The sequence below is a fragment of the Rhinopithecus roxellana genome, chromosome 3 (genome assembly GCF_007565055.1).
Source record: "Rhinopithecus roxellana isolate Shanxi Qingling chromosome 3, ASM756505v1, whole genome shotgun sequence".
In the NCBI taxonomy this organism is placed as follows: Eukaryota; Metazoa; Chordata; class Mammalia; order Primates; family Cercopithecidae; genus Rhinopithecus; species Rhinopithecus roxellana.
In genome coordinates this window covers 14,177,667-14,205,167 of record NC_044551.1, presented here as the reverse complement: position 1 = coordinate 14,205,167, position 27,501 = coordinate 14,177,667, and the positions used below count along the sequence as shown (strand labels likewise).

The window sequence follows — 27,501 nt, the reverse complement described above, 5'->3', positions numbered from 1 at the left end:
GGGGCTCGGCCCAAACCTTCCTGGGCAGAAGAGACAGGGCCTGTGTCCCTGGAAAAGTCACCATCCCTTACTCCACAGTCAGAGGACGAAGGGCTTCCCTGGATCTGGACAAGGCCCTGTTGGTAATTATTACAACTGCAGAGAATTCATGCAGACTTTTGCTTAGTTCAGCAGTCGAGGTGTGTGGCTTACTGGGAAAAGTTCATTCTCTTTGAAATGACCCATTAAGTCTTCTGTGAAATTGCTTTTCTTACAGGAGTGATTGGCAAAACTACTGTGTCGATCTAAAGCACTTGAACTTCACTTTGAACTATCGCCTAACTGTGGTCTTTTAAGTAAAATATAAAAATGCTTTATGATGCATTTTGGGCAAGATTAATAGAAACATAACTATAACCAGAATAGCAACCTTTCTCTCTGAAACCAAAATGAAAAACTAAAATTGTGTAACGATTGCCAAATCAACATATATACATTGTAGAAAATGTGGGAATGGCAGATTCCCAGGTAAAAATGAAAGTCACCTGACCCACCTGAAGCCCCTGTGACATGCATGATGTGGTGTTTTATAAAATTACAGTCACCTTGTAGCTGAGTGTAGTCCAGCTGCAGTGACTGAGGGCACAACCTGTCTAGGACAGGGCTCGCACACTGCGGGGAGGCACTGACTGAGGACACAACCTGTCTAAGGCACTGGTCTAGGGCGGGGCTCTCGCATTGCAGGAGGCACTGCTTTACAGAATCCAAGTGGGAAGTGGTCCTTTATACCAGAAACTCCTTGTTTCCCACTGTGCAGTAACCCGGGAGCACTCACACAACCTCCCAGGAGCTGCTAGTCTCCAGGTTCTGAGACATGTGGGCCCCAGCAGTGGTGCTTACAGGACACTCTGTGGCCTCCAGTGCTGCCCTGTGCCTCCCACAAAGCGCTGAGAAGTTTCTCTCCTTTTGCTTGCCCCACCAGAGTCAAGGCCAGGAACTCCCTGCAGATTTACAGGCGCCCCTGTCCATTCTCCAGTACTGTTCACCCGGAAGGGGGTTCGACGGCACAGGTAAGTTGCAGTTATGAGCGCTGTACCCCGAGGACAGGGCCGTGTGCAGAATGTGTGGTCTGAGGTCCCCCAAGCTGAGGTTAAGGCAGTGTTCAGAATGGAAGCACTCTGTGTCCAAGGGTGCTGTTCACATGGGAATGATGGTGGGTGAAGCACAGAAGAGAGATGGAGTGAGAGGCAGGAACGCTTCCCAGCTGTGAGTGAAACAGATGGATACCAAAGCAGGAGCCCCCAGCACTGGAGCGCCACCGTCAGGCTGCGGTGATGGGCAGATGCCCAGGGCAGTCTCTGAAGTGCCCAGAACACGCAGCGAGGGACAGTGCTGTGATAAAGAATAGAGGAAAATTGTTAGCCATGGCAGAATACACGTGCTATGTTTTTAAAATAAAATGCTGAGGAAGGACTGTGTATAGGAGACAGATGGGAATAGAGATGTGTGTGTGGTCACATGTGCAGGTATGTGGGGGTGTGTGGTTATGTTGGTGTGGTTTTGTGTGTGGCGTGTGGTCACGTGTATATGTGTGTGAATAGTGTGTGTTTGTTCATGGACTTCGTGTCTGTCCTTCACAGGAAAAGACCAGCACAGCTGCTGGCTTTAGGGCCACGTATTTCTGTTCCTGCTCTGGTGTCAGCTTCCAGTAGTTTTATCTGCGTCACTATTTATTTTTAGAGATGGGATCTTACTCTGTCACCCAGGACGGATTGCAGTGGTGGGATCAGGGCTCACTGCAGCCTCCACCTCCCGGACTGAAGTGTTTTTTCTACCTCAGCCTCCCGAGTAGCTGAAACTGCAGGAGTGTGCCACCACACCCAGCCAATTTATTTTTTATGTCTTAAGAGATAAGACATGTCTGTTGCCTGGGTTGTTTTGGAATTTCTGGTCTCAAGGAAGCCTCTCGTCTCAGCCTCCCATAGCAGGGAGATTACAGACATGAGCCACTGTGCTAGGCTGTGGGGAAATCCTTTTTAGCAGGCTTTGTGAGGCGGCCAACTTTGGGAGGTTACAGGTGACTTCCCCTTCTCTGTGTGGGCGGGAACACCTCACCACACTTCCCCAGGACTTCAGGGAACAGGCTTCTGAGACTTGAAATGAAAAGGGATCAGCCCAGCCTGGAGGAACAGTGACACTGGCATCCAAGCCCTGTGCTTTGCCTGCACTTCCAGCGAAATTTGGAGATACACTCAGTGGAAACCGATCGAGCCCCCAGCCCTCCCCCACCCAGACTCAGCCACCAAAGTTCCCTCACTCCATGTGGCACACGGGCTCATGGGATTTTCTCTGCCTGCGATCGTCCGCGTCGACACCTGCTGCCCGGGTGCAATCGTGTTCCCTCGGTCTCTCTGCAGCGTCTCGCTGTAGATGATGATTTACAGTCACTCTCGCGTGAAGTCACGTGACTCTTGGTCTGAAGCAGAGAAGATCCGCTCAGCATGAGGTTGAATCCCAAGCCAGCATCTCCGTGGGCTATAGGACTATCCTATGAAAGCGACTCTGTTGGTTCATTGTTCACACCGGGGAGGAGAATTCCGTCTGTAAATGAGCGTGACTTCACTGGCACCCGCGTCCGTGGCACAGCCCTGTGCTGAGCTCCACGGACCTGCAGTCCATCGCCTCCCCTCGGGGTGGGCCTGCAGCTGCAGACAGCGTTATCCAAAGAAGACATCCTGAGTAGATGAATGGAACAAACTGGAAACTCCAGAAACAAGCCCTTCTTTACATTTCTGGTGTTTGGCTTAAATGGAAGGTGCCAAGACAAGGCAATGGGGAGAAATGGAAGCGTTTTTAATGAATGTGCTGCAGCAGCTTGGTAACCACATGCCAAACACACACACACAGCTCAGTACCACATAGAAAGCAATGCAGAATCCATCACAGACCTCATATTTAGAGAGAAAACTTTAACATTCCTAAAAAAATCATAGAATATCTTTGTGAAGTTTTAGGCAAACTTTGATTTATACCAAAAACAATTTTTCAAAAAAATGATACATTTCACTTTAAACATTTAAAATTATTCTTTCAATTGTCACCATTAAGAGAATGAAAATATAAGCCACAGACGGAAATAAAATATTTGCAAGTCATATACTTGTATTGGGAATATTTGAAGAATCGTGAAAACTCAACAATAAGAAAACAGCTCAGTTTTTAAATGAGCAAGTGAGTTGAACATGCTCTTCACCAAGGCAAGCATATCCGTGAGAGATAAAGCACACAAAATAGTGTTCAACATCATTTGACATCAGGGAACCACAAAAGAAAACCACAAAAGGCCGGGCGCGGTGGCTCAAGCCTGTCATCCCAGCACTTTGGGAGGCAGAGACGGGCGGATCACGAGGTCAGGAGATCGAGACCATCCTGGCTAACACGGTGAAACCCCGTCTCTACTAAAAAATACAAAAAAATAGCCGGGCGAGGTGGCGGCGCCTGTAGTCCCAGCTACTCGGGAGGCTGAGGCAGGAGAATGGCAGGAACCCGGGAGGCGGAGCTTGCAGTGAGCTGAGATCCGGCCACTGCACTCCAGCCTGGGTGATAGAGCGAGACTCCGTCTCAAAAAAAAAAAAAAAAAAAGAAAAGAAAACCACAAAAGATACCGCTGCGCCCCTATTAGAATGGCTACAAAGACGAGTAACAATACCACCAGGCACGGTGGTTCACACCTGAAATCCCAGAGCTTTGGGTGGCCCACGAGGCAGGAGGATGCCTTCAGGCCTGGAGATAAGAGATGAGTCTGGGCAACATAGCAAGACCCTGCCTCTTAAAAAAAATAGTAATTAAAAAGAAGGTGATGACTACCAAGTGTTGGTGAAGACACTGGAGAACTGGAAGTCTCACCCATTCCTCGTGGGGATGAAAGATGATACCACATCGGCAAGCACTCTGGCAAAGCCTCAGATGCGGAGCATATATTATCATGTGACCCAGCACTCCCACTCCCAGGTTCTTACCCAAGAGCATGGAAAACAGCATGTGTGCACATGTGGCACGTGTTTTGCTTTGCTAGAGATTCCACAAGAAGGAACCACACGTGGGGTGTTGGAACAAGAAATGTATTTTATCACATATCTGGAAGCTGGAAGTCCCAGAGCACAGTGTCTGCAGGGTTGGTTTCTCCCAAGGCCTCTCTCCTTGCCTTGTAGTTGGCCACCTGTTCTCCGTGTCCTCCCACAGTCTTCCTCTATTTGTGTCTCTGTCATAATCTCCGCTTCATAAAAGGACACCAGTCACTCTGGATAGGGCTCACCCTAATAGCCTCATCTAACGTCAGTTACCTCTTTCAAGACCCTGTCTCCTCGTATAGTCACATTCTAGGTCACTGGGTGTCAGTATGTCTACCTATGAATTTGGAGGAGGATATAGTTCAGCCCATAATACAAGGATTGGGAGGAAGGGTGCTGTGCCACCACTGAGATCCTATTCCATGATCCAGGCATCCTTGAAGTACCATTACTCAGAACTGACTAGTAATGAACTTGAATTTAAGAGTAAGCTCAACATCAACAAGGTCTTTGTTCATCCTGTGAATTGTGCTTCACTTCCCCACAGGAAGCCGATGATGAACCAAGTCCATCTCCACTTGGGTAAGTTCGTAAGCTTGATGGGAATGTTTTACCTATCTGTACCAGAGTTGTACGCTCGTCTGGTTGGCCTCACAACCAGGGTTTCCAAAAGCCTCTTTGAGTCAGTGTTGTGCCATGTAGGTCATTTTATTTTAGAGGCTAAGAGTCAAAGGTCACACCCATTTTCAGTCTTCACAGACTCTTTATGATGACTTTCCCAAAAGGATGGCGCAGTTCACCCTTCCTTCAACTCTGTCACTCTTTCAGCCTGAGAGGCTAACTTTAGTTTTATTCAAATAAAATGTAATATTTCCGTATGCATTTCTTTACTACCTGTAAGACAACATTTTTTCACGTTTTGACCATTTTACAGTTTTTCTTGTGTGAATTTATGATTTGGATTAACAAACGTAACAGCTCTTTGTATATTAGAGACCCTATGGGATCTTTCACAGTGTAGAGGTTGTGAACTTTTCTGAAGCCAAATTTGTTAACATTTCCTTTTCTCATGCTTTAAAAAGCCCTCATTACTCTAAGGTTATATAAATATTCTCCAATATTCTTTGCTTGTATAGTTACATATATTTTTTATATTTTTTATTTTTTTGATATGGAGTCTCACTCTGTCGCCCAGGCTGGAGTGCAGTGGCGCGATCTTGGATCCCTGCAAGCTCCACCTCCCGTGTTCACACCATTCTCCTGCCTCAGCCTCCCCAGTAGGTGGCACTACCAGCTACCCAGTAGCCGCCACCACACCCAGCTAATTTTTTTTTTTTTTGTATTTTTAGTAGAGATGGGGTTTTGCCATGTTAGTCAGGATGGTCTCCATCTCCTGACCTCGTGATCCACCCGCCTCGGCCTCCCAAAGTGCTGGGATTACAGACGTGAGCCACCGCACCCAGCCTAGTTATATTTTTCTTTTCTTTTGTTTCCTTTTCTTTTCTTTCCTTTCCTTTCCTTTCCTTTCCTCTTTTCTCTTTTCTTTTCTTTTCTTTTCTTTTCTTTTCTTTTCTTCTTTCTTTCTTTCTTTCTTTCTTTCTTTCTTTCTTTCTTTCTTTCTTTCTTTCCATATTTCAATGAAGTTTTGAGGAACAAGGTGTTTGGTTGCACAGAGAAGATTTTCATGTTGATTTCTGAGATTTTGGTGCACCCACCACCCGAGCAGTGTATACTGTATCCAATGTGCAGTCTTTTATCCGTCACCCTCCTCCCACCATTCCCTCTGCGTCCCAAAAGCCCATTACATCATTCTTATGTCTTTGCATCATCATAACTTAGCTCCCACTTATAAGTGAGATAGTACAATGTTTGGTTTTTCCTTCTTGAGTTAGTTCTCTTAGAATAATGGTCCACAACTCCATCCAGGTTCTATGAGTGCCAATATTTCATTCCCCTTTTTGGCTGAGTGGTAGTCCATGGTATGTACATATGTACAGATCACAAGTATATGTCACATTTTCTTTATCCGTTGATTTGTTTTAGGCTGCTTTCATATTTTTGCAATTGCAAACTATGCTGCTATAAACATGTGGGTGCAAGTATCTTTTTCATAAGATAAGTTCTTTTCTTCTGGGTAGGTAGCCAGTAGTGGGATTACTGGATCAAATGATAGTTCTACCTTTAGTTCTTTACAGACTCTCCATACTGTTTTTTATAGTAGTTGTACTAGTTTACATTCCCACCAGCAGTGTAAAAGTGTTCTGTCTTCACTACATCGAAGCCAACGTCTGTTATTTCTTTTTTTTTTTGAGACGGAGTCTCGCTCTGTCGCCCGGGCTGGAGTGCAGTGGCCAGATCTCAGCTCACTGCAAGCTCCGCCTCCCGGGTTCCCGCCATTCTCCTGCCTCAGCCTCGGAGTAGCTGGGACTACAGGCGCCCGCCTCACCCGGCTAATTTTTTGTATTTTTAGTAGAGACGGGGTTTCACCGTGTTAGCCAGGATGGTCTCCATCTCCTGACCTCGTGATCCGCCCGTCTCGGCCTCCCAAAGTGCTGGGATGACAGGCTCGAGCCACCGCGCCCGGCCGATTTCTTTATTTTTTAAATTTTCGCCATTCTTCCAGGAGCAAGGTGGTATTGCATTGTGGATTTTATTTGCATTTTCCTGTTAATTAGTGACGTTCAGCATTTTTTCATATGCTTGTTGACCATTTGTATATCTTCTTTTGAGAATTGTCTCTTCATGAACTTTCCCTACTTTTTGATTGAGTTGGTTGGTTGTTTTGTTCTGTTCTGTTTTGTTTTTGTCTGTCACCCAGGCTGGAGTGCAGTGGCGTGTTCTTGGCTCACTGAAGCGTCCGCTTCCCGAGTTGAAGCTATTCTCCTGCCTCTGGCTCCCAAGTAGCTGGGATTACAGGCACCCACCAGCACGCCCAGCTAATTTTTGTATTGTTAGTATAGGCAAGGTTTCATCATGTTGGCCAGGCTGGTCTTGAACTCTTAACTTCAGGTGATCCACCCACCCCAGCCTCCTAAAGGACTGGGATTACAGGCATGAGCCATCACACCCAACTGGATGATTTGATTTTTTTTCTTGTGAATTTGAGTTTATTTTAGATTCTGGATATTAGTCCTTTGTCAGATGTATAGATTGTGAATATTTTCTTCCTTTCTATGAGTTCTATTTACTGTGCTTATTATTTGTTTGATTGTGCAGAAGGTATTTAGGTTGAAGTAAAAATAAATTAAGATAAAGTGCATCTATTTATCTTTCTTCTTGTTGCATTTGCTTTTGGATTCTTAGTCATGAGCTCTTTGCCTAAGTCAATGCCTAGAAAAGTTTTTCTGATGGTATCTTGTAGATTTTTGTTTGCTTTCAGGTCTCATATTTAAGTATTTGATCCATCCTCAGTTCGTGTTTGTCAAAAGTGCAAGGTGAGGATCCAGCTTCATTCTTCCACATGTGGCTTGTGAATTATCCCAGCACCATGGATCAAATAGGGTGTCCTTTCCCCACTTGATGATTTTTGTTTGTTTGTTGAAGATCAATTGGCAGTAAGTATTTGGGTGTATTTATGTGTTCTCTATTCTGTTCCATTGATCTACACGCCTATTTCTATATTAGTACCCTGCTGTTTTGGTAACTCTAGTTTTGTAGTGTAGTTTGAATTCAGGTAATGTGATGCCTCTAGATTTGTTCTTTTTGATTAATCTTCCTTGGCTATCTGGGGTCTTGTTTGGTTCCATATGAATTTTAGAATTGTTTTTTCTAATTCTGTGGAGAATGATGATTTTATTTTGAAGGGAATTGTATTGAATTTATAGATCACTTTGGCAGTATGGTCATTTTCACAATAGTGATTCTATCCATCCATGATCCTGGGATGTGTTTCCATTTATTTGCATTGTCTGTATTCACTTTCAGCAGGTTTTTGTAGTTTCCTTGTCAAGATCTTTCTTCTTTTGGATTAGGTACATTCCTAAGTTTTATTTTTTTTATTTTTTTTTATTTTTCCAACTGTTGCAAAAGGCGTTAACTTCTTCATTTGATTCTCAGCTTAGTCATTGTTGGCACATAGCAATGTTACTGATTTGTGTTCATTGATTTTGTATCCCGAAACTTTACTGAATTAATTTATCAGATTTAGGAGCTTTTTGGATGGGTCTTTAGAGTTTTCTGGGTATACAACCATATCATCAGTGAACAGGACAGTTTTACTTCCTGTTTACCAATTTGGATGCTTTTTCTTTCTCTTGTCTGATTGCTCTGGCTAGGCCTTCCAGTACTATGTCGAAAGGAAGTGATGAAAGTGGGCATCCTTATCTTATTCCAGTTCTGAGGGGCAATGTTTTCAACTTTTCCCCATTCAGTATAATGTTGGCTGTGGGTTTGTCATAGAGGGCTTTTATAACCTTGAGGTATGTCCCTTCTGTGCTGATTTTGGTGAGTTTCCTATTTATAAAGGGATGGCAGATTTTGTCAAATGCTTTTTCCGCATCTATTATGATGATCTCTGATTTTTTGTTTTTATTTCTGTTTATGTGAGGTGTCACATTTATTGACTTGCGTATGTTAAACCATTCCTGCATCCCTGGTATAAAATCTACTTGACCATGGTGTTTTATCTTTTTGATATGCTGTTTGATTCAGTTAGGTAATATTTTGTTGAGGATTTTTGCATCTAAATTCATGAGGGATATTGGTCTGTAGTTTTCTCTTTTTGCTGTGTCCTTTCCTGGTTTGGGTATTAAGGTGAAACTGGCTTCCTAGAATGATTTGTGGAGGATTCCCTCTTTATCTTTTGTAATAATTTCCATGAGATTGGTACCAGTCCTTCGTTGGATGCCTGATAGAATTTAGCTGTGAATACATCCTGGATATTTTAGTTGGCAATTTTTTTATTGCTGTTTCAATCTTGCTACTTGTTATTAATCTGTTTAGAGTTTCTATTTCTTCCTAATTTGATCTAGGTGGGTTGTATATTTCCAGGAAGTTATCCATCTCCTCTAGATTTTCTAGTTTGTGTGCATAACGGTGTTCTTATTGGCCTTAAATGATCTTTTGTATTCCTGTGGTGTCAGTTGTACTATCTCTTATTTCATTTCTAATTGAGTTTATTTGGATCTCTTTTCCTCTTTTCCTGGTAATCTTGCTAATGGTCTGTGAATTTTGTTTGTCTTTTCAGAAAACCAGCTTTTTTATTTATCTTTTGTAGTGTTTTTGTTTGTGTGAATTTCATTTAGTTCTGCTCTGATGTTTGTTACTACCTTTCTTCTGCTGGGTTTGGGTTTGATTTGTTCTTGTTTCGCTGGTTACTTCAGGTGTGACCTCGATTGTTTGTGCTCTTTCAGTCTTTTTGATGTGGCCATTTAATGCTGTGAACCTTCCTTTTAGCATCGCTTTTGCTGCGTCCTAGAAGTTTTGATAAGTTGTGTCACGGTTATCATTCAGTTTGAAGAATTTTTAAATTTCCCTCTTGAGTTCATTGTCGACCCAAAGATCATTCAGAAGCAATTATTTAATTTCTACATATTTGTGTAATTTCGTGGGTTCCTTTAGGAGTTAATTACCAATTTTATTCCCCTGTGGTCTGAAAAGCTACTTGATGTAATTTTGATTTTCTTAAATTCATTGAGACTTGTTTTGTGGCCTTATCATATGATGTATCTTGGAGAATGTTCGATGTACTGATGAAAAGAATGTACATTCTGCAGTCGTTGGGTAGAATGTTCTGTAAATATCTGTCAAGTCCTTTTGTTCTAGGATATAATTTCATTGTTTCTTTGTTGACTTTCTGTCTTGATGACCTGTCTACTGCTGTCAGTGGAGCATTGAGTCCATCACTGTAGTTGTGTTTTTATCTGTCCCATTTCTTATGTCCAGTAGTAATTGTTTTATAAATTTGGGAGGTCCCTCGTTAAGTGCATGTATATTTAGGATTGTGATATTTTACTTTTGGAGTGATTCTTTTATCATTGTATAATGTTGCTCTTTGTCTTTCTTAACTGTATGGCTTTAAAGTCTGTTGAGTCTGGTATCGGAATAGTTCCTTCTGCCTGCCGTTGGTTCCATTTGTTTGGCATCTCTTATCCACCCCTTCACCTTAAGTTTATTTCAGTCCTTATACATTATGTGCGTCCCTTGAAGACAGCAGATACTTGGTTGGTAGATTTTTCTCCATTCTTCCACTTTGTATTTTTTAGATGATGTAAATTTTAGGCCATTTACATTCAATGTTAGCATTTGGATGTGGCGTACTGTTTTATTGATCATGCTAGTTGTTGCCTGAATACCTTGGTTTTTTTCTTTGTGTTACTGTTTTCTCAGTCCTGTGAGATTTATGCTTTAAGGAGGTTCTATTTTAGTGTATTTTGAGGTTTTATTTTAAGATTTGGAACTCCTTTTAGCATTTCTTGTAGGACTGACTTGGTAGTGGCTAGTTCTCTCAGCATGTATTTTTCTGAAACAGACATTATCTCTACTTCATTTAGGAAACATAGTTTTGCTAAATACAAAATTATTAACTGTTAATTATTTTGTTTGAAGAGGCTAGAGATAGGACCCCAATCCTTTCTAGTGTATAGAGTTTTGCTGAGAAATCTGCTGCTAATATGAGAGGTTTTCTTTTAGAGGTTACCTGATGTTTTGCATCACAGCTCTTATGATTCTTTAATTTGTCTTGACTTTAGATAACCTGATGACTACGTGCTGCAGTGATGATCTTTTTGCAATGAATTTCCCAGGCATTGTTTGAGCTTCTTGTCTTTGGCTGTCTAGAAATCTAGCAAGGCCAGGGAAGGTTTCCTTGATTAGTTCCTCAAATAAGTTTTCCAAACGTGTAGATTTGTGTGCTTTGTCAGGAACACTGTTTTTAGGTTTGGCTGCTTAACATAATCCCTAAGTTCTTGGAGGCTTTGTTCTTTTTTAAATTGTTTTTTTCCTCTTTGTCTCTCTGAGTTATTTAAAAAGCCTTGTTTTTGAGTTCTGAAGTTCTTTCTTCTACTTGTTAGATCCTGCTATTGAAAGTTTCCAGTGCATTTTGTATTTCTCTTGGTGCATCTTTCATTCCAGAAGTTGTGACTGTGTTTTCTTTAGGATCTCTATTTCCCTGGAGCATTTTTCATTTATATCCTGTATTGATTTTTAAAATTCTTAGGTTGGTTATCACCTTTCTTTGGTTTCTCCTTAAGTAGTTTAAAAATCAACCTTCTGAATTCTTTCCAGGAATTCTTATGTTCTTCTTGGTTTGGATCTATTGCTGGGGAGCCAGTGTGGTCTTCTGAGGGTGGACTAGAACCCTGTTTCATCGTATTACCAGGATCACTTGTCTGATTCCTCCTCATTAGTGTAGATTATTTCAGCGGGAAAATCTGGATCTCAAGGGCTACTGATAAGATTCTTTAGTCTGTTGGGGTGGTCCCTGATTTGTGCACTCCCCCTTCCCCTAGAGATGGAGCTTCCTGCAACCCAGATAGCAGTGGTTGCTATTGTTCTTCTGGGTCTCTCCACCCAGCAGGACTACCAGGCTGGTGCTGGGGAATGCACAGAGTCCTGTGATGTGATCCGTCCTCATGTCTCCCAGCTGTGGATACCAGCACCTGCCCCGGTGGAGGCGACACGGGAATGAAGTGGACTCTATGGGGGTCCTTGGCTGTCGACGGGTTTACTGTGCTGACTTTCTCAGAGGTTGGTTATTCTAGCAGTGAAGTTGTCACATGGACCGACTCGAGACCTCTGGTTATCCAGGATGCTGCAGGAGGTGGAATTAGCTCTTGTTTTCTGCTTCCAAGGAGCAAGGTTGTTCTGTCATGAGTTGCTGTCATGTCCCGAGCTGGTTGGCCTCCAGCCAGGAGGTGGCACTTTCGAGAGAGCAGCAAAACTGTCACCTGTCCTGTGGAATCGCAGCAGCCTGCGGCTTCTTTCAAGGCTCTGTGATTTGTTGTTGTTATTTTTCTGGTACAGTCCTGTGGTGGTTCCTGGGTCAAAAGTCCACAGCGTGAGTCTCCATATGCTGTTCTCTCTGTCCTGGTGGGAGCTGCACATCAGCGCTGTCTCCTATCTGCCATCGGCCCTGCACGCTTTCACTTGCTGCTTCCCAAAACAGTTCTGTTGTGTGGTGGAGATCAGAAGGGTAGTTCACACCCCTTCAGCAAAGATGCAGTCCTGAATATTGAAACTTTCCAGTTTCCATCCTAAATGCCTTGGCTGAGCCGCCATCTACTTGTTTCAGTGCCAGGCGCCACAGGCTTGGAGCTTCTTAGGCTCTGGGAGGAGGCGCAGTGGAAATTGAGGTCGTCGTGAGGTCGCTCCAGTGTCGCCTTGCACTGTTGCCGCCTGGCTACCTTGCCATCCCTGGCATCGTGGAGAGTGCGGGCAGGGCACCCCGGCCCTCTTCCTTCTCCTGCTGCCCCGGGGGGAGCGGCAGAGATCAAAGGGGCTGGAGGAGGGTGAAGACATTATTCATATTTTGATTTGTTTTCTTTGCATTTTGATTGTTCAGTCCAGTTGGGATTTATCATTGTAATCAGGGAGATACGAGAGAAGGTTATTTTATCCCAGCAAAGTAACTATTGGCTTTCACCTTATGTATTAAATATTGCACCTTTCCCCCTCAAATTGAAAGACCGCTTCTATGGTTCACCGTGTTTACCTAAACACAGGCAAATAACCTTCTAGAGATATTTTCATTTTTCATTTACTTTCAACAATTCTTACACATTTATTTTTTCCATACGAGCTTTCAAATGACTTTGTCCAGTTCCTAGACACATGGAATTCAAGTTGCAGTTACATTAGTTACACACTATCCATAGGGAGGGGCCCACATCACCAGCACCCACAGAGAAGCAGCAAAGGTCCCAGAAGCCAGACTCTCCACCATGGCCAGGAAGTGGCATGCAGCCCCTGGTCCCCAGGTGTGCACCAGCCCCAGCCCTCACACCAGTAGGGGCTCGGCCCAAACCTTCCTGGGCAGAAGAGACAGGGCCTGTGTCCTTGGAAAAGTCACCGTCCCTTACTCCACAGCCAGGGGATGAAAGGCTTCCCTGGATCTGGACAAGGCCCTGTTGGTAATTATTACAACTGCAGAGAATTCATGCAGACTTTTGCTTAGTTCAGCAGTCGAGGTGTGTGGCTTACTGGAAAAAGTTCATTCCCTTTCAAACGACCCATTAAGTTTTCTATGAAATTGCTTTTCTTAGAAGGGTGATTGGCAAAACTACTGTGTCGATCTGAAGCACTTGAATTTCACTTTGAACTACCGTGTAACTGTGGTCTTTTAAGTAAAATATAAAAATGCTTTCTCTATGATGCATTTTTATCAAAATTAATAGGAACATAACTATAACCAGACTTGCAAACGTTCACTCTAAAACCAAAGCAAAAGGAAAAACTAAAATTGTGTAATGATTGCCACATCAATGTATATACATTGTAGAAAATGTGAGAATGGCAAAGATTCCCAGGCAAAAATGAAAGTCACCTGACCCACCTGAAGCCCCTGTGGCATGCGTGATGTGGTGTTTTATAAAATTACAGTCACCTTGTAGCTCAGTGTAGCCCAGCTACAGTGACTGAGGACACAGCCTGTCCAAGGCTCTGGTCTAGGGCGGGGCTCTCAGACTGCGGGAGGCACTGCTTTACAGAATCCAAGTGGGAAGTGGTCCTGGTCCTTTACACCAGAAGCTCCTTCTGTTTCCCACCGTGCAGTAACCCGGGAGCACTCACACAGCCTCCCGGGAGCTGCTAGTCTCCAGGTTCTGAGACACGTGGGCCCCAGCAGTGGTGCTTACAGGACACTCTGTGGCCTCCAGTGCTGCCCTGAGCCCCCGACAAAGCTGAGATGTGTTTCTCTCCTTTTGCTTGCCCCACCAGAGTCAAGGCCAGGGACTCCCTGCAGATTTACTGGCACCCCTGTCTGTTCTCCAGTGCTGTTCACCCGGAAGGGGGTTCGATGGCACAGGTAAGTTACGGTCACCAGTGCTGCAACCCGAGGACAGGGCCGTGTGCAGAATGTGTGGTCTGAGGTCCCCCAAGCTGAGGTTAAGGCAGTATTCAGAATGGAAGCACTCTGTGTCCAAGGGTGCTGTTCACATGGGAATGATGGTGGGTGAAGCACAGAAGAGAGATGGAGTGAGAGACAGGAACGCTTCCCAGCTGTGGGTGAGAGACACAGACGGATACCAAAGCGGGAGTCCCCAGCACTGGAGCGCCACCATCAGGCTGCGGTGATGGGCAGATGCCCAGGGCAGTCTCTGAAGTGCCCAGAACACGCAGCGAGGGACAGTGCTGTGATAAAGGATGGAGGGAAATTGTTAGCCATGGCAGAATCCATGTGCTGTGTTTTTAAAATAAAATGCTGAGGAAGGACTGTGTGTAGGAGACAGATGGGAATAGAGATGTGTGTGTGGTCACATGTGCAGGTATGTGGGGGTGTGTGGTTATGTGGGTGTGGTTTTGTGTGTGGTGTGTGGTCACATGTATATGTGTGAATAGTGTATGTTTGTTACATGGACTCCGTGTCTGTCCTTCACAGGAAAAGACCAGCACAGCTGCTGGCTTTAGGGCCACGTATTTCTGTTCCTGCTCTGGGGCTGGATTCCAGTGGTTTCTGCTGGGTCATTATTTATTTTTTAGAGATGGGATCTCACTCTGTCACCCAGGATGGATTGTAGTGGTGGGATCAGGGCTCACTGCAGCCTCCTCCTCCCGGACTGAAGTGTTCTTTCTACCTCAGCCTCCCGAGCAGCTGAAACTATAGGCATGTGCCACCACACCCAGCCAATTTATTTTTTATCTCTTAAGAGATGGGGTCTCACTCTGTTGCCCGGGCTGATTTGGAACTTCTGGTCTCAAGCAAGCCTCTGGCCTCAGCCTCCCATAGCAGTGAGATTACAAGCATGAGCCACTGTGCTAGACTGTGGGGAAATCCTTTTGAGCAGGCTTTGTGAGGCGTTCACCTTCTGGAGGTTACAGGTGACTTCCCCTTCTCTGTGCGGGCAGGGCCGCCTCACCACACTTCCCCAGGACTTCAGGGAACACACTCTTGAGACTTGGAAATGAAAAAGGGATCAGCCCAGCCTGGAGGAACAGTGATGCTGGTATCCAAGCCTTTCCCCTTGCCTGCACTTCCAGAGAAGATTTGAAGACACACTCAGTGGAAACTGATCGAGCCCCGAGCCCTCCCTGACCCAGAGTAGGCCACCAAAGTTCCCTCACTCCATGTGGCACACAGGCTTCCGGGATTTTCTCTGCCTGCGATCATCCACGTCGACACCTGCTGCCCGGGTGCAATCGTGAGTCCCCTCGGTCTCTCCGCAGCGTCTCGCTGTAGATGATGATTTACAGTCACACTCCCATGAAGCTGCTGTTTTATTCTCCTACTGATGAAGTCAGCTTCAGGGTGTATTTGCCATCAAACCTTTTAAGACTGGAGGGCAGCTCCCAAATATCACATGACGCCTGGTCTGAAGCAGAGAAGATCCGCTCAGCATGAGGTTGAATCCCAAGCCAGCATCTCCGTGGGCTCCAGGACAATCCTATAAAAACGACTCCCTTTGTTCATTGTTCACCTCAGGGAGGAGAATTCCGTCTGAAAATGAGCGTGACTTCACTGGCACCCGCGTCCGTGGCACAGCCCTGTGCTGAGCTCCACAGACCTGCAGTCCATCGCCTCCCCTCGGAGTGGGCCTGTGGCTGCAGACAGCGTTATCCAAAGAAGACATCCTGAGTAGATGAATGGAACAAACTGGAAACTCCAGAAAGAAGCCCTTCTTTACATTTCTGGTGTTTGGCTTAAATGGAAGGTGCCAAGGCAGGGCAATGGGGAGAAATGGAAGCATTTCTAATGAATGTGCTGCAGCAGCTTGATAACCACATGCCAAACACACACACACAGCTCAGTACCACATAGAAAGCAATGCAGAATCCATCACAGACCTCATATTTAGAGAGAAAACTTTAACATTCCTAGAAAACTCAATAGAATATGTTTTTTTAACACTAAGTATACAGTTGACCTCTTAAATTGGCTAAGAGCACAAAATGTAACAGGGAGAAGGTCTGTTTCAAATAAATTAAAAATCTATTGTGTTTTTAAAATGTGTTTTTAAAATTTTCCCCAAGTGAGACATATACACACCCACAAAAGTAGTGTGTGAAGGAAAGCTGTCATACAGGAGTTGTGTCCTGAATTCTTCAACGAAATAGGAAATAGGAATTAATTGAGTTGGCAACACATTGTTGAAATAGGAATTAATAGAGTTGGCAACACATTAATAATTTTTTTTTTTTTTTTTGAGATGAAGTCTCGCTCTGTTGCCCAGGCTGGAGTGCAGTGGCCGGATCTCAGCTCGCTGCAAGCTCCGCCTCCCAGGTTTACACCATTCTCCTGCCTCAGCCTCCCAGGTAGCTGGGACTACAGACGCCCGTCACCTCGCCTGGCTAGTTTTTTATTTTTTATTTTTTTATTTTTTTATTTTTTAGTAGAGACGGGGTTTCACCGTGTTAGCCAGGATGGTCTCGATCTCCTGACCTCGTGATCCGCCCGTCTCGGCCTCCCAAAGTGCTGGGATTACGGGCTTGAGCCACCGCGCCTGGCCCACATTAATAATTTTTTAAAATTGTATCTTAAAATGTTGCATGGCACAAAGCTATAGTATATAAAGTATTGGTAGGTACAAATGGAAAAGTCTGTACAACTTTTAGCAAAAATGCTTTTGCAGAAGAGCAAATTAAAATAATGCAAACAGAATACCGAGGTGACTACAGCTAGACATCAGAGCTACAACTTCTCATATCTGTGTCAGAAAATCCTGTTTATCCAGAATAGACTAAAATTTCAGGACCAAACATGGACTTTTTAACAGTTCTTACTTTACCCATTTTAAATTCTTTTTATCTCCCCCACCACCCGGCTCAGTAATTCAGCAAGATCCAGCAGAAAAAGGACTACCTTTAGAATTGGCTATTTAATGTTTCTTCCTATGGTGAGACTGTCATGGAGCCTGGACATTGCAGGCTCATGCGTCCATGACCAGTGTCCCACTGGGGTTAAAACTCATCAATAGACTTGGTGAACTCGGCTTCCCGCTGCTGTTTTATTCTCCTACTGAAGTCAGCTTCAGGGTGTATTTGCCATCAAACCTTTTAAGACTGGAGGGCAGCTCCCAAATATCACCAGAATCCACGCCTGTAGGCTCTTTTCTGTGGGCCACGAGAAAGATGATCTCCTTAAATGAGGTCTAAATGGTCAGAATTCCCTTCATCACAGAAGAGGATATGACGCAGAAAGCCAAAACGGGCTTGGACTCTGGAAAGGGATGCGTATATGTCACAGCCACTATGGCAAAGCAACAGGAGATTGTATAGATAGTGAGGTGACTGTCGATTAGACAAAAATTCTCCACATATTTGTATTTTTCCAGAAGTGCCTTTTTGGCAGAATCATCCAGAGTTTTTCACAGCTGATCCATCCCGCTTGTCAATTTTTACAGGCATATCATCTGTCTTCCACTTACCCAACATGCAGCTACAGCCTCTGCCTGTCCCGCAGGTAGAATCCCCGCCAGTCCCACCACCGCCTCCACCACTGCGGCGCCTCCCGCCCATGCAGCTGCTGCCGCCATCTCGTCTGCCTCCGCGTCTCCCTCCATAGGATATCTTTGGGGTCTTCTGTTAGGCAATGTTTTCTTTGATAGATACCAAAAACACTATTTCCAAAAAAAAGAATAAATTTGACTTTAAGCATTTAAAAATTTCCCTTCAATTGACACCATTAAGAGAATGAACATATAAGCCACAGACTGAAATAAAATATTTACAAGTCATATACTTGTAGCCAGAATATTTAAAGAATTTTCAAAACTCAGTAACAAGAAAACTCTGTTTTCAATTGAGCAAAAGATTTGAACACAAAACTTCCCCAAGGCCGTAATATGAATGACAAAGCACATGGTGCCCAGCATCATTTGCCATCAGGGATCCACAAGCAAAAACCACAACAAGATAGCATGGCACCCATGTTAGAAAGGCTACAATAAAAACCGATTTGTAAACCAGGCACAGTGGCTCACACCTGAAGTCCCAGCACTTTGGGAGTCCAAGGAGGCAGAAGGATTGTTTGAGGCCAGGAGTTTGAGACCTGGGCAACCTATGTCTAAAAAAAATAGTTTGTACAAAGATGAACAATACCAAGTGTTGGTGAAGAAGTGGGAGAACTGGAAGTCTCATCCATTGCTAATGGGGATGAAAGATGATGCCACATTACCAAGCAGTTTGGCAAACCTTCTGATGCTGAGTAGGTACTTATGATATGACCCAATGCTCTCACTCCCCGATTCTTACCCAAGAGCAATGAAAGCAAGACTCTGTCTCTTAAAAAAAAATTTAAAAAAGATGAACAATACCAAGTGTTGGTGAAGAGGTGGGAGAATTGGAAGTCTCATCCATTGCTCATGGGGGTGAAAGATGATGCCACATCGGCAAGCACTCTGGCAAAGCTTCAGATGCTGAGCATATACTTATCATATGACCCAGCACTCCCACTCCCAGGTTCTTACCCAGGAGCACCAAAAACAGTGTGTGTGCACATGTAGCAGGTTGTTTTTCTTTGCTAGAGATTCCACAAGCAGGAACAACACATGGGGTGTTGGAACAAGAAATGTATTTTCTCACATATCTGGAGGCTGGAAGTCCCAGAGCACGGTGTCTTCAGGGTTAGTTTCTCCCAAGGCCTCTGTCCTTGCCTTGTAGACGGCCACCTGTTCTCTGCGTCCTCCCACAGTCTTCCCTCTGTTTGTGTCTCTGTCATAATCTCTGCTTCTTAGAAGGACACCAGTCACTCTGGATTAGTGTTTACCCTAATAGCCTCATCTAACGTCAGTTACCTCTTTCAAGACCCTGTCTCCACATATAGTCACATTCTCAGATACTGGGTGTCAGGATGTCAACCTGTGAATTTGGAGGAAGATACAGTTCAGCCCATAATACAAGGATTGGGAGGAAGGGTGATGTCCCACCACTGAGATCCTGTTCCATGTCCAGGCCACCTTGAAGCACCATTACTCAGAACTGACTAGTAATGAACTTGAATTTTGTTTGAGAATAAGTTGAATGTCAACAAGGTCTTTGTTCGTCCTATGAATTGTGCTTCACTTTTCCACAGGAAGCAGATGATGCCCCGAGTCCATCTTCACTTGGGTAAGTTTGTAAGTTTAATGGGAATATTTTATCTGTCTGTAACATAGTTGTACCCTTGCCTTAACTCGAATTACTTAGGAAAATACGTCCTCTATTTAATGTCTTCAAAGAAACTGATGACATAATGGAAAGTCGAAATGTTTCACTTAACATTTACAGCCATTCATGTAGCGTATTGCACTTATCTTACTTGAAAAAAATTATAGAATTCTTCATAAATAACATTAGAATGTATGCACAAAAATAAGGCCAAGTGTAGTTATTTTCTTTCTTTAAACACATGTAATGTTGTGAGCCTGAATGTCTTTTAATGTTTCTAAAAGTGATTCATTGAGAATTAGGTCTTGTCGTTTCAACTCTAAATATATCCACTAATGACAGCTCTGCCCCAGCACTGCACAATTCCAGCCCAACTGCACACCACTTTCTCACCCTCCAAACTGCAGAAGCTGAAAGAGGACCGTTACAAAGAGGACCGTTATAAAGAGGACCGTGATCCAGTTTTAAGCATACATTCTAAAGGGTACCCTGTTCCTTGATGAAATAAAATTGTGCAGCCATAACAAATGCATATTCTTCCAGAGAATCTCAAGTACAGGATACACTTCTCACACAACATAGAGTAATAGAAATCTACTCACACATGATGCTGAGTAAGTTATTTACTCTGTTTGCAATTTCATTTTCCTTTCCATAAAATGAAGACACATTAACTTTGTATTTTAAAAAGCAACTTTATACATCATTTCCCAGGGTTTCAGGGTTTTGATATTGCACTCCTACCCTCTACAATAAGTTTCATCCAGAATCATTTAATACAGTCTAAAATGAAATGAAATGGAAAGATAAGAATCATTGTCTCAAAGCACTCCAGGTGCACAGACACAGGCATGCACGTGTGCACATGCACACACACACACTCGCACACAGTCAAATGCACACACTCTCTCTCACACTGGCACAGCCTCCTTCCTGCCCTCACATCACATCCCGGTCCCCACCCTGCCTGCCATACTCCTCCTGTCACTGCAGGGAGTCCCAGCTGGCCCCACAGGGGAAGCGCCCACTCCAGCCTGCACAGAACAGCCCTGTCCTCTACTCTGGGCACCCAGCAGCTGCAGCTGTCCTGGCCCAGGTCCTCTGGGGTCTCTGCCACCATTCCAGTAGGTCATGCTGCTGAGCGGGGCCAGATGGCCAAACCGTGGAGGGCCCAGTGGACATACCCCCAGAGGCAGGACTGACATTATTCAGGGAGGGTGTGTGAGGGAGGCTCCTCATGCTTGGAAGAAGGAGCACCCACACCTCATGGCTCAGAGCTGCTCGGGGTTCCTCTAGAGGCACCTGGGACCCCAGACTACTGAGGTCACCGCATGCCTCCTGGGTCTACCCCTCATGGATCAGTGCACCCATCTGGCCTCATCCTCCCAACCCAGCTGCCCTGGATCATGGAGCAACATTTTTTTTTTTTTTTTTTTGAGCAACATTTTTTAAATTATTATTACTTTTTTGAGACAGGGTCTTACTCTGTCACCTAGGCTGCGGTGCAGTGGCACAATCTCAGCTCACTACTACCTTTGCCACTTGGGTTCTCGCAATCCAACCACCTCAGCCTCCCAAGTAGCTGGGACCACAGGCTCATGCCACCACGCTGAGCCAACTTTTGTAGAGATGGGGTTTCACCATGTTGCCCAGGCTGGTCTCAAACTCCTGAGCTCAAGCGATTTGCCCGCCTCAGCCCCCTAAAATGCTGGGACTACAGACATGAGCCACTGTGTCTGGCCATGGAGCAACATTTAGATGGGGGAGAATTTAATACCTAACTTATACTTAGAACTTATAACCTTATGACATGCTCATTGTATCAGTTTAAATACAATAGTACATAAGTTAAAAATATTCTGCACCTCCCTTTCTGAATACCTCCTCAAAATGCCATTTTAATAATAGAAGGTAAATACATGTTTTTTCTCTATACATATTCACTCACGTTGAGAGGTTACCGTACACCATATGAATTATTCTGCAGCTTTCTGTTTTGATTTCTTCAACAATATGGCATGGATTACGTGCATGACGTTTCATAGAGATGTGTTTTCTTCTTGTCAGGAACTTCACCCTCTTTCATGATGTGCATATACCATGGCTTAGTCAACCGTTGTTCACTATAGGATATTAGGTTTATGACCAAGTTTAGGTTTTGCAAACAAAATTGCAAGAAGCACCTTTGTGCCGATGTTGTCAGACACTGACAATATTGTTTTCTTTCTAATTGTTACTAATGACACTGAACATATTGTCATTCTCTTTTACTGTTTCACAATTCCTCTTATATGAATTAGCTTTTCAAATGTTTGCACACTTTTAAATGGAGCTGTTTGTATTGTCAATATTAAGTGGTCTTTGCACGTTAGGGATAATACTTCTGTGGTCTATGTGTTTCCAACGTATTTCTTTCAGTCTGTCTGTTAACATTTTGTGTTTATCATGTCTTTTGCAATGTGAAGGTCATACATTTTTCTGAAGTCAAAGTTGTCAAATGTTCCTGTCTTCCTTTAAAAAGTGTTTCTTACTCCAGAGTTTTACAAATAACATCTAGAACTCTTTGCTGATATTTTCATAATTTTTCTCTTTTGGTTTTCCTTATGTTTTGATTTTCAAGCCATCCTGAACTTACTTTTGCATGCAGGGAGAGAGCTAAGGTTACTTTGTCTCGAAGACTTAACTAATGGTTACCACCTTGTTTATGAAACAGTATACCTTTCCCATCTAATTCAAAGGCCCCTCTTCCTAGGGCTTGCCATAAGCACTAGACTCAGATCTGTTTCTACACGTTTATTTCTGTCTTATTGATCTGTGTCCTAAACCATGCTGTTTTAATCAGGACCTTCCTGAGCTACACTTTAATGTCTGACAGGCACATTCTCAGGTTTTTTCATTTCTAAAAGTTCTGACAATTTTTAAACTTTAATTTTTTCATGTAAGTTTATTTAAAATTTATATGGAAAATACATTTTGTTTCAGTTCCAGGCAACCTGGAATTTGGAGCAAAGTTGCGTTAAACATACACCTTATTTTGAGAGTGGCCCATAGTGTTTTCCCCGCATCCCAACTCCACAGGGAGCCCCAGTAAGTCAGTCTCCCCCAGGTGAGCAGAGGACAGAAGTTCCTGCCTTGCTCTTCCTGAGTGCCCCAGAAGCTCTGCCCTGGGGGCAGTGCCAGAGTTCCAGGCCAGGGAAGGCCAGCCGGGTTCTGCAGCTCAAGAGGCAGGCAGCTTCCTGGGTCAGAGAAAGGCCGCCCAGGAGATGTGCCCCGTTCATCAGTTTCTCAAACCTGAAAATTGCTTAAGAGTTGTGCCTAGTTTCAGCAACCAGGGATTAAATATCACTTAGTGTGAAAATGCTCTTTCACACAACCCACTAATGTTTCTTCTAAATTGGTTTTCTTTGATTTAGTGAATCCAGGTTATGCTGAATTTTACTTCGAAGTATAGCCTGACTATGGTTCTAATATTAGGTAAAAACTAAGACATTTTCTCTTTTATCCATTTCTGGCAAGAATGATAGAAAATTGATTGTGACCAGGATTGTAAATTTTCACTTTGAAAAAATATATGTGTTTTATCAGTACACATTCAAAATGGAAAACAGGGAAGTTACAAAAATTCTTGGTGTAAAAACCTAAGTCACTCACGGTCCTCCCACCCACCAATGGCTACTGCAGGCATTTTGATTGGCACCTCCTGCAGCTTCCCTTTTAACATTTTCTCTGTGTATGAGACCCATTTTCTAAATGAAATTATAATCATGTTATACACCTTTTTAGGACCTGCTTTTTAAACTCTACATTCTTCCGTTAAAATGTAAGATACTGATGGGCATAAACCACTCCATCTTTAAATCATGCTCCTCTTTGTTGGAAGCCAACAATCAAGTCTTCTCCACAGGAGAATGAACTAACCTCGCTTAATGTGAAAAGTGTTACATCAACACCACATAAGTTTACGAAGCCTCTAGATGCAAGAGGCAATCACTTGCCATTGACCCTTTTGCTTGTCACAGAAAATGCTTCCAGGGTCACCTAACAGTTTGGATCCAGCTGGCCCACCTTATAGACTCCCTCACAGCCTTTTACTTCAGGCTCTGCCTGCTGGGCACTGGGCACGTTACAAACATCAGTTTCCAGCGGTCAGGGACTTTGTTTAAATCATGTCAGGCTTTGCCACAGGGGGAAAATCCATTCATTAAGTGCCTGTGGGGTGTGATGTTGCTAGTCACAGGTCTATTTTAGTGGGAAATGTGTGGGAATTTATAGTGTCTCTAGTGGTGGATATTAGACAAACTTATGGGGAATGTTCTGGTCTGCATGTTTGCTGTGGGATGTTGAAGGGAATGGGTGGATTCAGGCTGACCAGCTGGAATGAAAGTGGGAATAGGGAGCAGGATTGCCCTTGTGAAGACCCTAATCCCCAGCACCTCATTCAGTGGCTTGTATTAATTTTCCACTGGAGGCTGGAGCTGTTCCTTTGTGTTACCCACTAGCAAGCATCCAGGGTGCTTTCCATGTGAGACTCATGCCCAGGTGGTGTCTGTTGTGTAGCACACTTCTGAGCACTCACACAGCCTCCCAGGAGCTGCCTGTTCCTGGGATCTGCTGGCAAGCAGAAACCATGGTAATGGTGCTTGCTGGAACTTGGGAGCCTTCATGGCCTGTTGTGAGCTCCTCCCCAAAGCGAGACTCTGCTTTGCTGACAGGTGGTCTTTCCTTCCTCCTGTGCTTCCTAGCAGAGGGGATCATGAGGAGCTCCTGTCTCCCTGCCAGGGCTTGAGCCTGAGTCCCGCCGCCGTTTGGCATCTAGAAAGGACCTTGCCATCTGGGGTATCCCCAGAGCTGCTTGCCTCTTCCCTCCAGTGAGCACCAAGCAGTCTTCCTCCACAGTGGAAGTTGCAACAATACTCTGAGTTGCTTGTTTGACTAACTGTAAGCATTCATAGGTGTTCTAGTCTGTTCCGCCTGCTTCCACAGAAGTACTACACACCAGGGGCTTAGGCAGCAAACATGTATTTCTCACCGTTCCAGAGCCTGGGAAGTCCCGGGTCAAGGCGCCGGCAGATCCAGTGTCTGGTGAGAGCCCCTTCCTGGTCCTCCGATGGCCTCCTCTGGTTGTCCTCACACGCAGGGAGTCGAGAGTGAGGTCCGACTCAGATGCCTGTTCTAAAGACACTCACAAATCCTGTCATCGGGGTCCCTCGTTCGTGAGCTGACACCAAAGGCTCTGCTTTATGACACACAGCCCTCGGGTTAGGACTTCAGCATGTGAATCTGGGGGACACAGGCACTCCGTCTACAGGAAGGGTCCGGAAGGGTGCTGCTGCAACAACATCAAAGGCGGGTGTGGAATAGAAGAAAAAGTCGGAACAGAAAATATTTTCAACTGTGAAACACGTGTGTGTGTGACAGAAGCAGACAGAACACAAAAATAGGTGCTGCAGTGCCGGAAGTACCATGTGTGCATCTCAGAGAGGTGTGTGGATGTCTGCAACCAGTCTGAAATGCGGCAGACCAGGGTGATGGGTGGGCAGTTATGTGATGGGGCAGAGGACAGTCGTTAGCCCTGGTCGCATCCAGGTGCTGGGTTCAGGTTTTTTTGTTTTTTGTTTTTTGTTTTTTTTTCTGTAAAGCCTTTTCCAGTCTTGTTTATGTTTGAAATTTTAATAAAATGTTGGGAAAACCGTGCATAGAGGAGACAGGTGGGATTAAATAATGTGTGTGTGTTTGTGTGTGTGTGTGTGTGTGTGTGTGTGTCTAACTGATGGTCAAAAGATGGTGCATGTCGGGAGGCCTAGGCAGGCAGATCACAAGGTCAGGAGATCGAGACCATCCTGGCTAACACGGTGAAACCCTGTCTCTCCTAAAAATACAAAACATTAGCTTGCTTTGATGGCACCACCTGTAATCCTGTTACTTGGGAGGCTGAGGCAGGAGAATCTCTTGAACCCGGGAGGTGGAGGTTGTAGTGAGCCAAGATCGTGCCACTGCACTCCAGCCTAGGCAACGGAGCAAGACTACGTCTCAAAATAAATTAATTAATTTTAAAAAAAGATGGAGCACGAGAGTGTGTTGGAGACACATTCAGATGTCCAAGGGGAACTGAGTGAGGGAGACTGCAAGTGGGGCAGGGCTGGGAGCACTGAGGATGCAGCACAGGATGTGTGGGCATGTCTGGACCCACACCCAGAGGTCAGCTTGGGCAGAGCAGAGGAGCTCGGAGAGGAAAGGAGGGCAGAGGCAGCTACCATAGGGCTGTCTCTCTGCACTGAGAGCTGAGCACTCATACACCCAGCAAAGGGTATAAGGCTAAGGGCGCAGGTCCTCGCAGATGTCCTGCGTGCTCCCTCCCAAGAGGCTGCGCAGCAAGAGGGAGGCTGTACAACTTGACCCCTCCCATCCCCATCAGGCTGCAGTGCCCAGTTTTCCTTCTGTGGCCCCAGAGATTCAGAAGGACCCACCTGAAGATGTAGGGTTTGTCTTTCACTCCACTGAGGAGAGCCCCATTCTGACCATGGAAGGTCACACCCTGGCCCTTTACTCCAGTGGCCACAGTCACTGAGAGTCTGATGGGGACTGGCCTGCACCCCCAGACCTGGCCTGTGAGCTGATTCTCTTAGCTGCAGGCTCAGTCCAGGACCTGCCTCTGATCCTGCTGCTCTGATATCCCCCAGAGGCATCCCAGGCCCACCTCTCTCACTCTTTGCAGGAATCCAAAGCTCCTCTTAGCAGAGTGATCAGAAACTAATTGGCACCGTAACCTGCATTTGGACTTTGGCATCAGACAGACCTGGGTTCTAGGCCAGTGTGGAGATGCTGCTGGTTCTATAACCTCGTAAGTTTTTAGTCCACTCTGAGCCCCTATTCCTCACAAGGATATGGGGGATGTTAGTATCGCTTCCCAAGAAGGTCATGTGTTGTGAACGTCACTGCCAGGGTCTAGCTTAGGGATGCCCAGTTAATAGTATGGTGGTTGCCTCTTTCTCCTTGTTTTGGATCCCAGGTGCCCAGAGTCATACTAATCCCAATCCTGGGTGGGTACACCGATTCATCCTTGATCTGACTGACCTGCTTCCTTCACTGACTCTGTATTTTGTTTATTTATGATAATGGAGGAAGCACCAAAATCAAAAGCAGAGTCTGACGTCGTCTTTGTCTGCTGTCAGGGCCCCCATTCCAAGTTCTTGCACCCTGCTCATGTTCTTCATTCTCTTGCTTTCCTTTAAATTTTGTTCCTTAGATGGATGTATGTGTATGTGTGTGTGTATGTGTGTGTGCGTGTATATATATATATAGAGAGAGAGAGAGAGAGAGAGAGGTATAATATTCCTAAAGAGTACATACATGCAATACATTGGTTACTTTTTCCTTTTTCTTTTAACAGAAAGGATGTTGTGTGTATGTAATATCTGGAGTCTTTGGTGAATTACTTTTTTCACTTAATACTGACTTGCCAAGGTCCGTCCATACCGTGTGTCGCTGTAGTCTGTTTGCGTTTGCTTCTGTGGCTGTTCCACCCCATACCGCACTTAATTACCCCCTCTGCTATGGTTGGGCATGGAGACGGTTTCCAGTTTTTCACTACCCAGCTGTGCAGCTCAATCTTGACAGATCTCCTGTTGTACAGGTGCAACCATTTCTCCCGGGGCTATTCCTGGTGGTGCAATTGCTAGAATGTCCAGCTCTCAGAGATAAGGCCACTGTTTTTTAAGGGTGTTGCACATGTTACACTCTCACAGCAGGGTATAAGAACTCCTATTACTTCGTGTCCTCTCCACACTTGGAATTGACAGTCGAATAGTGTGAACTGGTGGCTTATTGTGGCCTCCTCCAGTATTTTCCTCATTATTAATGAATCTGAACACATGTGAGCCATATGAGTTTTCTCTTCCATGAAGCACTTGCTCATGTCCCTAGTCCATTTTTCCATTGGACTCTTTGTGATTTTCTCATTGATTTATCTCAGTTTTTATATATTCTTTATACATACTTTTTGTCAGTTGGGTGAATTACAGATAGAGTCTGTCCATGTGCAACTTAACTCCATGTTTAATTTAATACACCATTCTGGAAACCAGATCATGCATTACAATATAGTCATGTTTATTCATATTGTAAAAGGAATGCTTTTTGTTCTTGATTAATGAATCTATCCACCAAAATATCCAAAAGATAGCCATCTATTGTTTCTACTAAAGGTTTTAAGTTT

At 44.5% G+C, this 27,501-nt stretch overlaps 1 protein-coding gene and 1 pseudogene across 1 annotated transcript in view; one reads left to right on the top strand and one right to left on the bottom strand.

Annotated features, from left to right (window-relative positions):
- Positions 1–27,501, top strand: part of LOC104668119 (probable palmitoyltransferase ZDHHC11B) — a 91,480-nt gene that overhangs the window by 51,348 nt on the left and 12,631 nt on the right. Inside the window, exons 13-16 of the mRNA XM_030927084.1 lie at positions 962–1,049; positions 4,597–4,631; positions 13,923–14,010; positions 19,213–19,247. Of these exons, the coding sequence (XP_030782944.1) occupies positions 962–1,049; positions 4,597–4,631; positions 13,923–14,010; positions 19,213–19,247 (246 nt within the window). The remainder of the gene's footprint in view (positions 1–961; positions 1,050–4,596; positions 4,632–13,922; positions 14,011–19,212; positions 19,248–27,501) is intronic.
- LOC104668118 lies at positions 17,014–17,657 on the bottom strand (annotated as a pseudogene).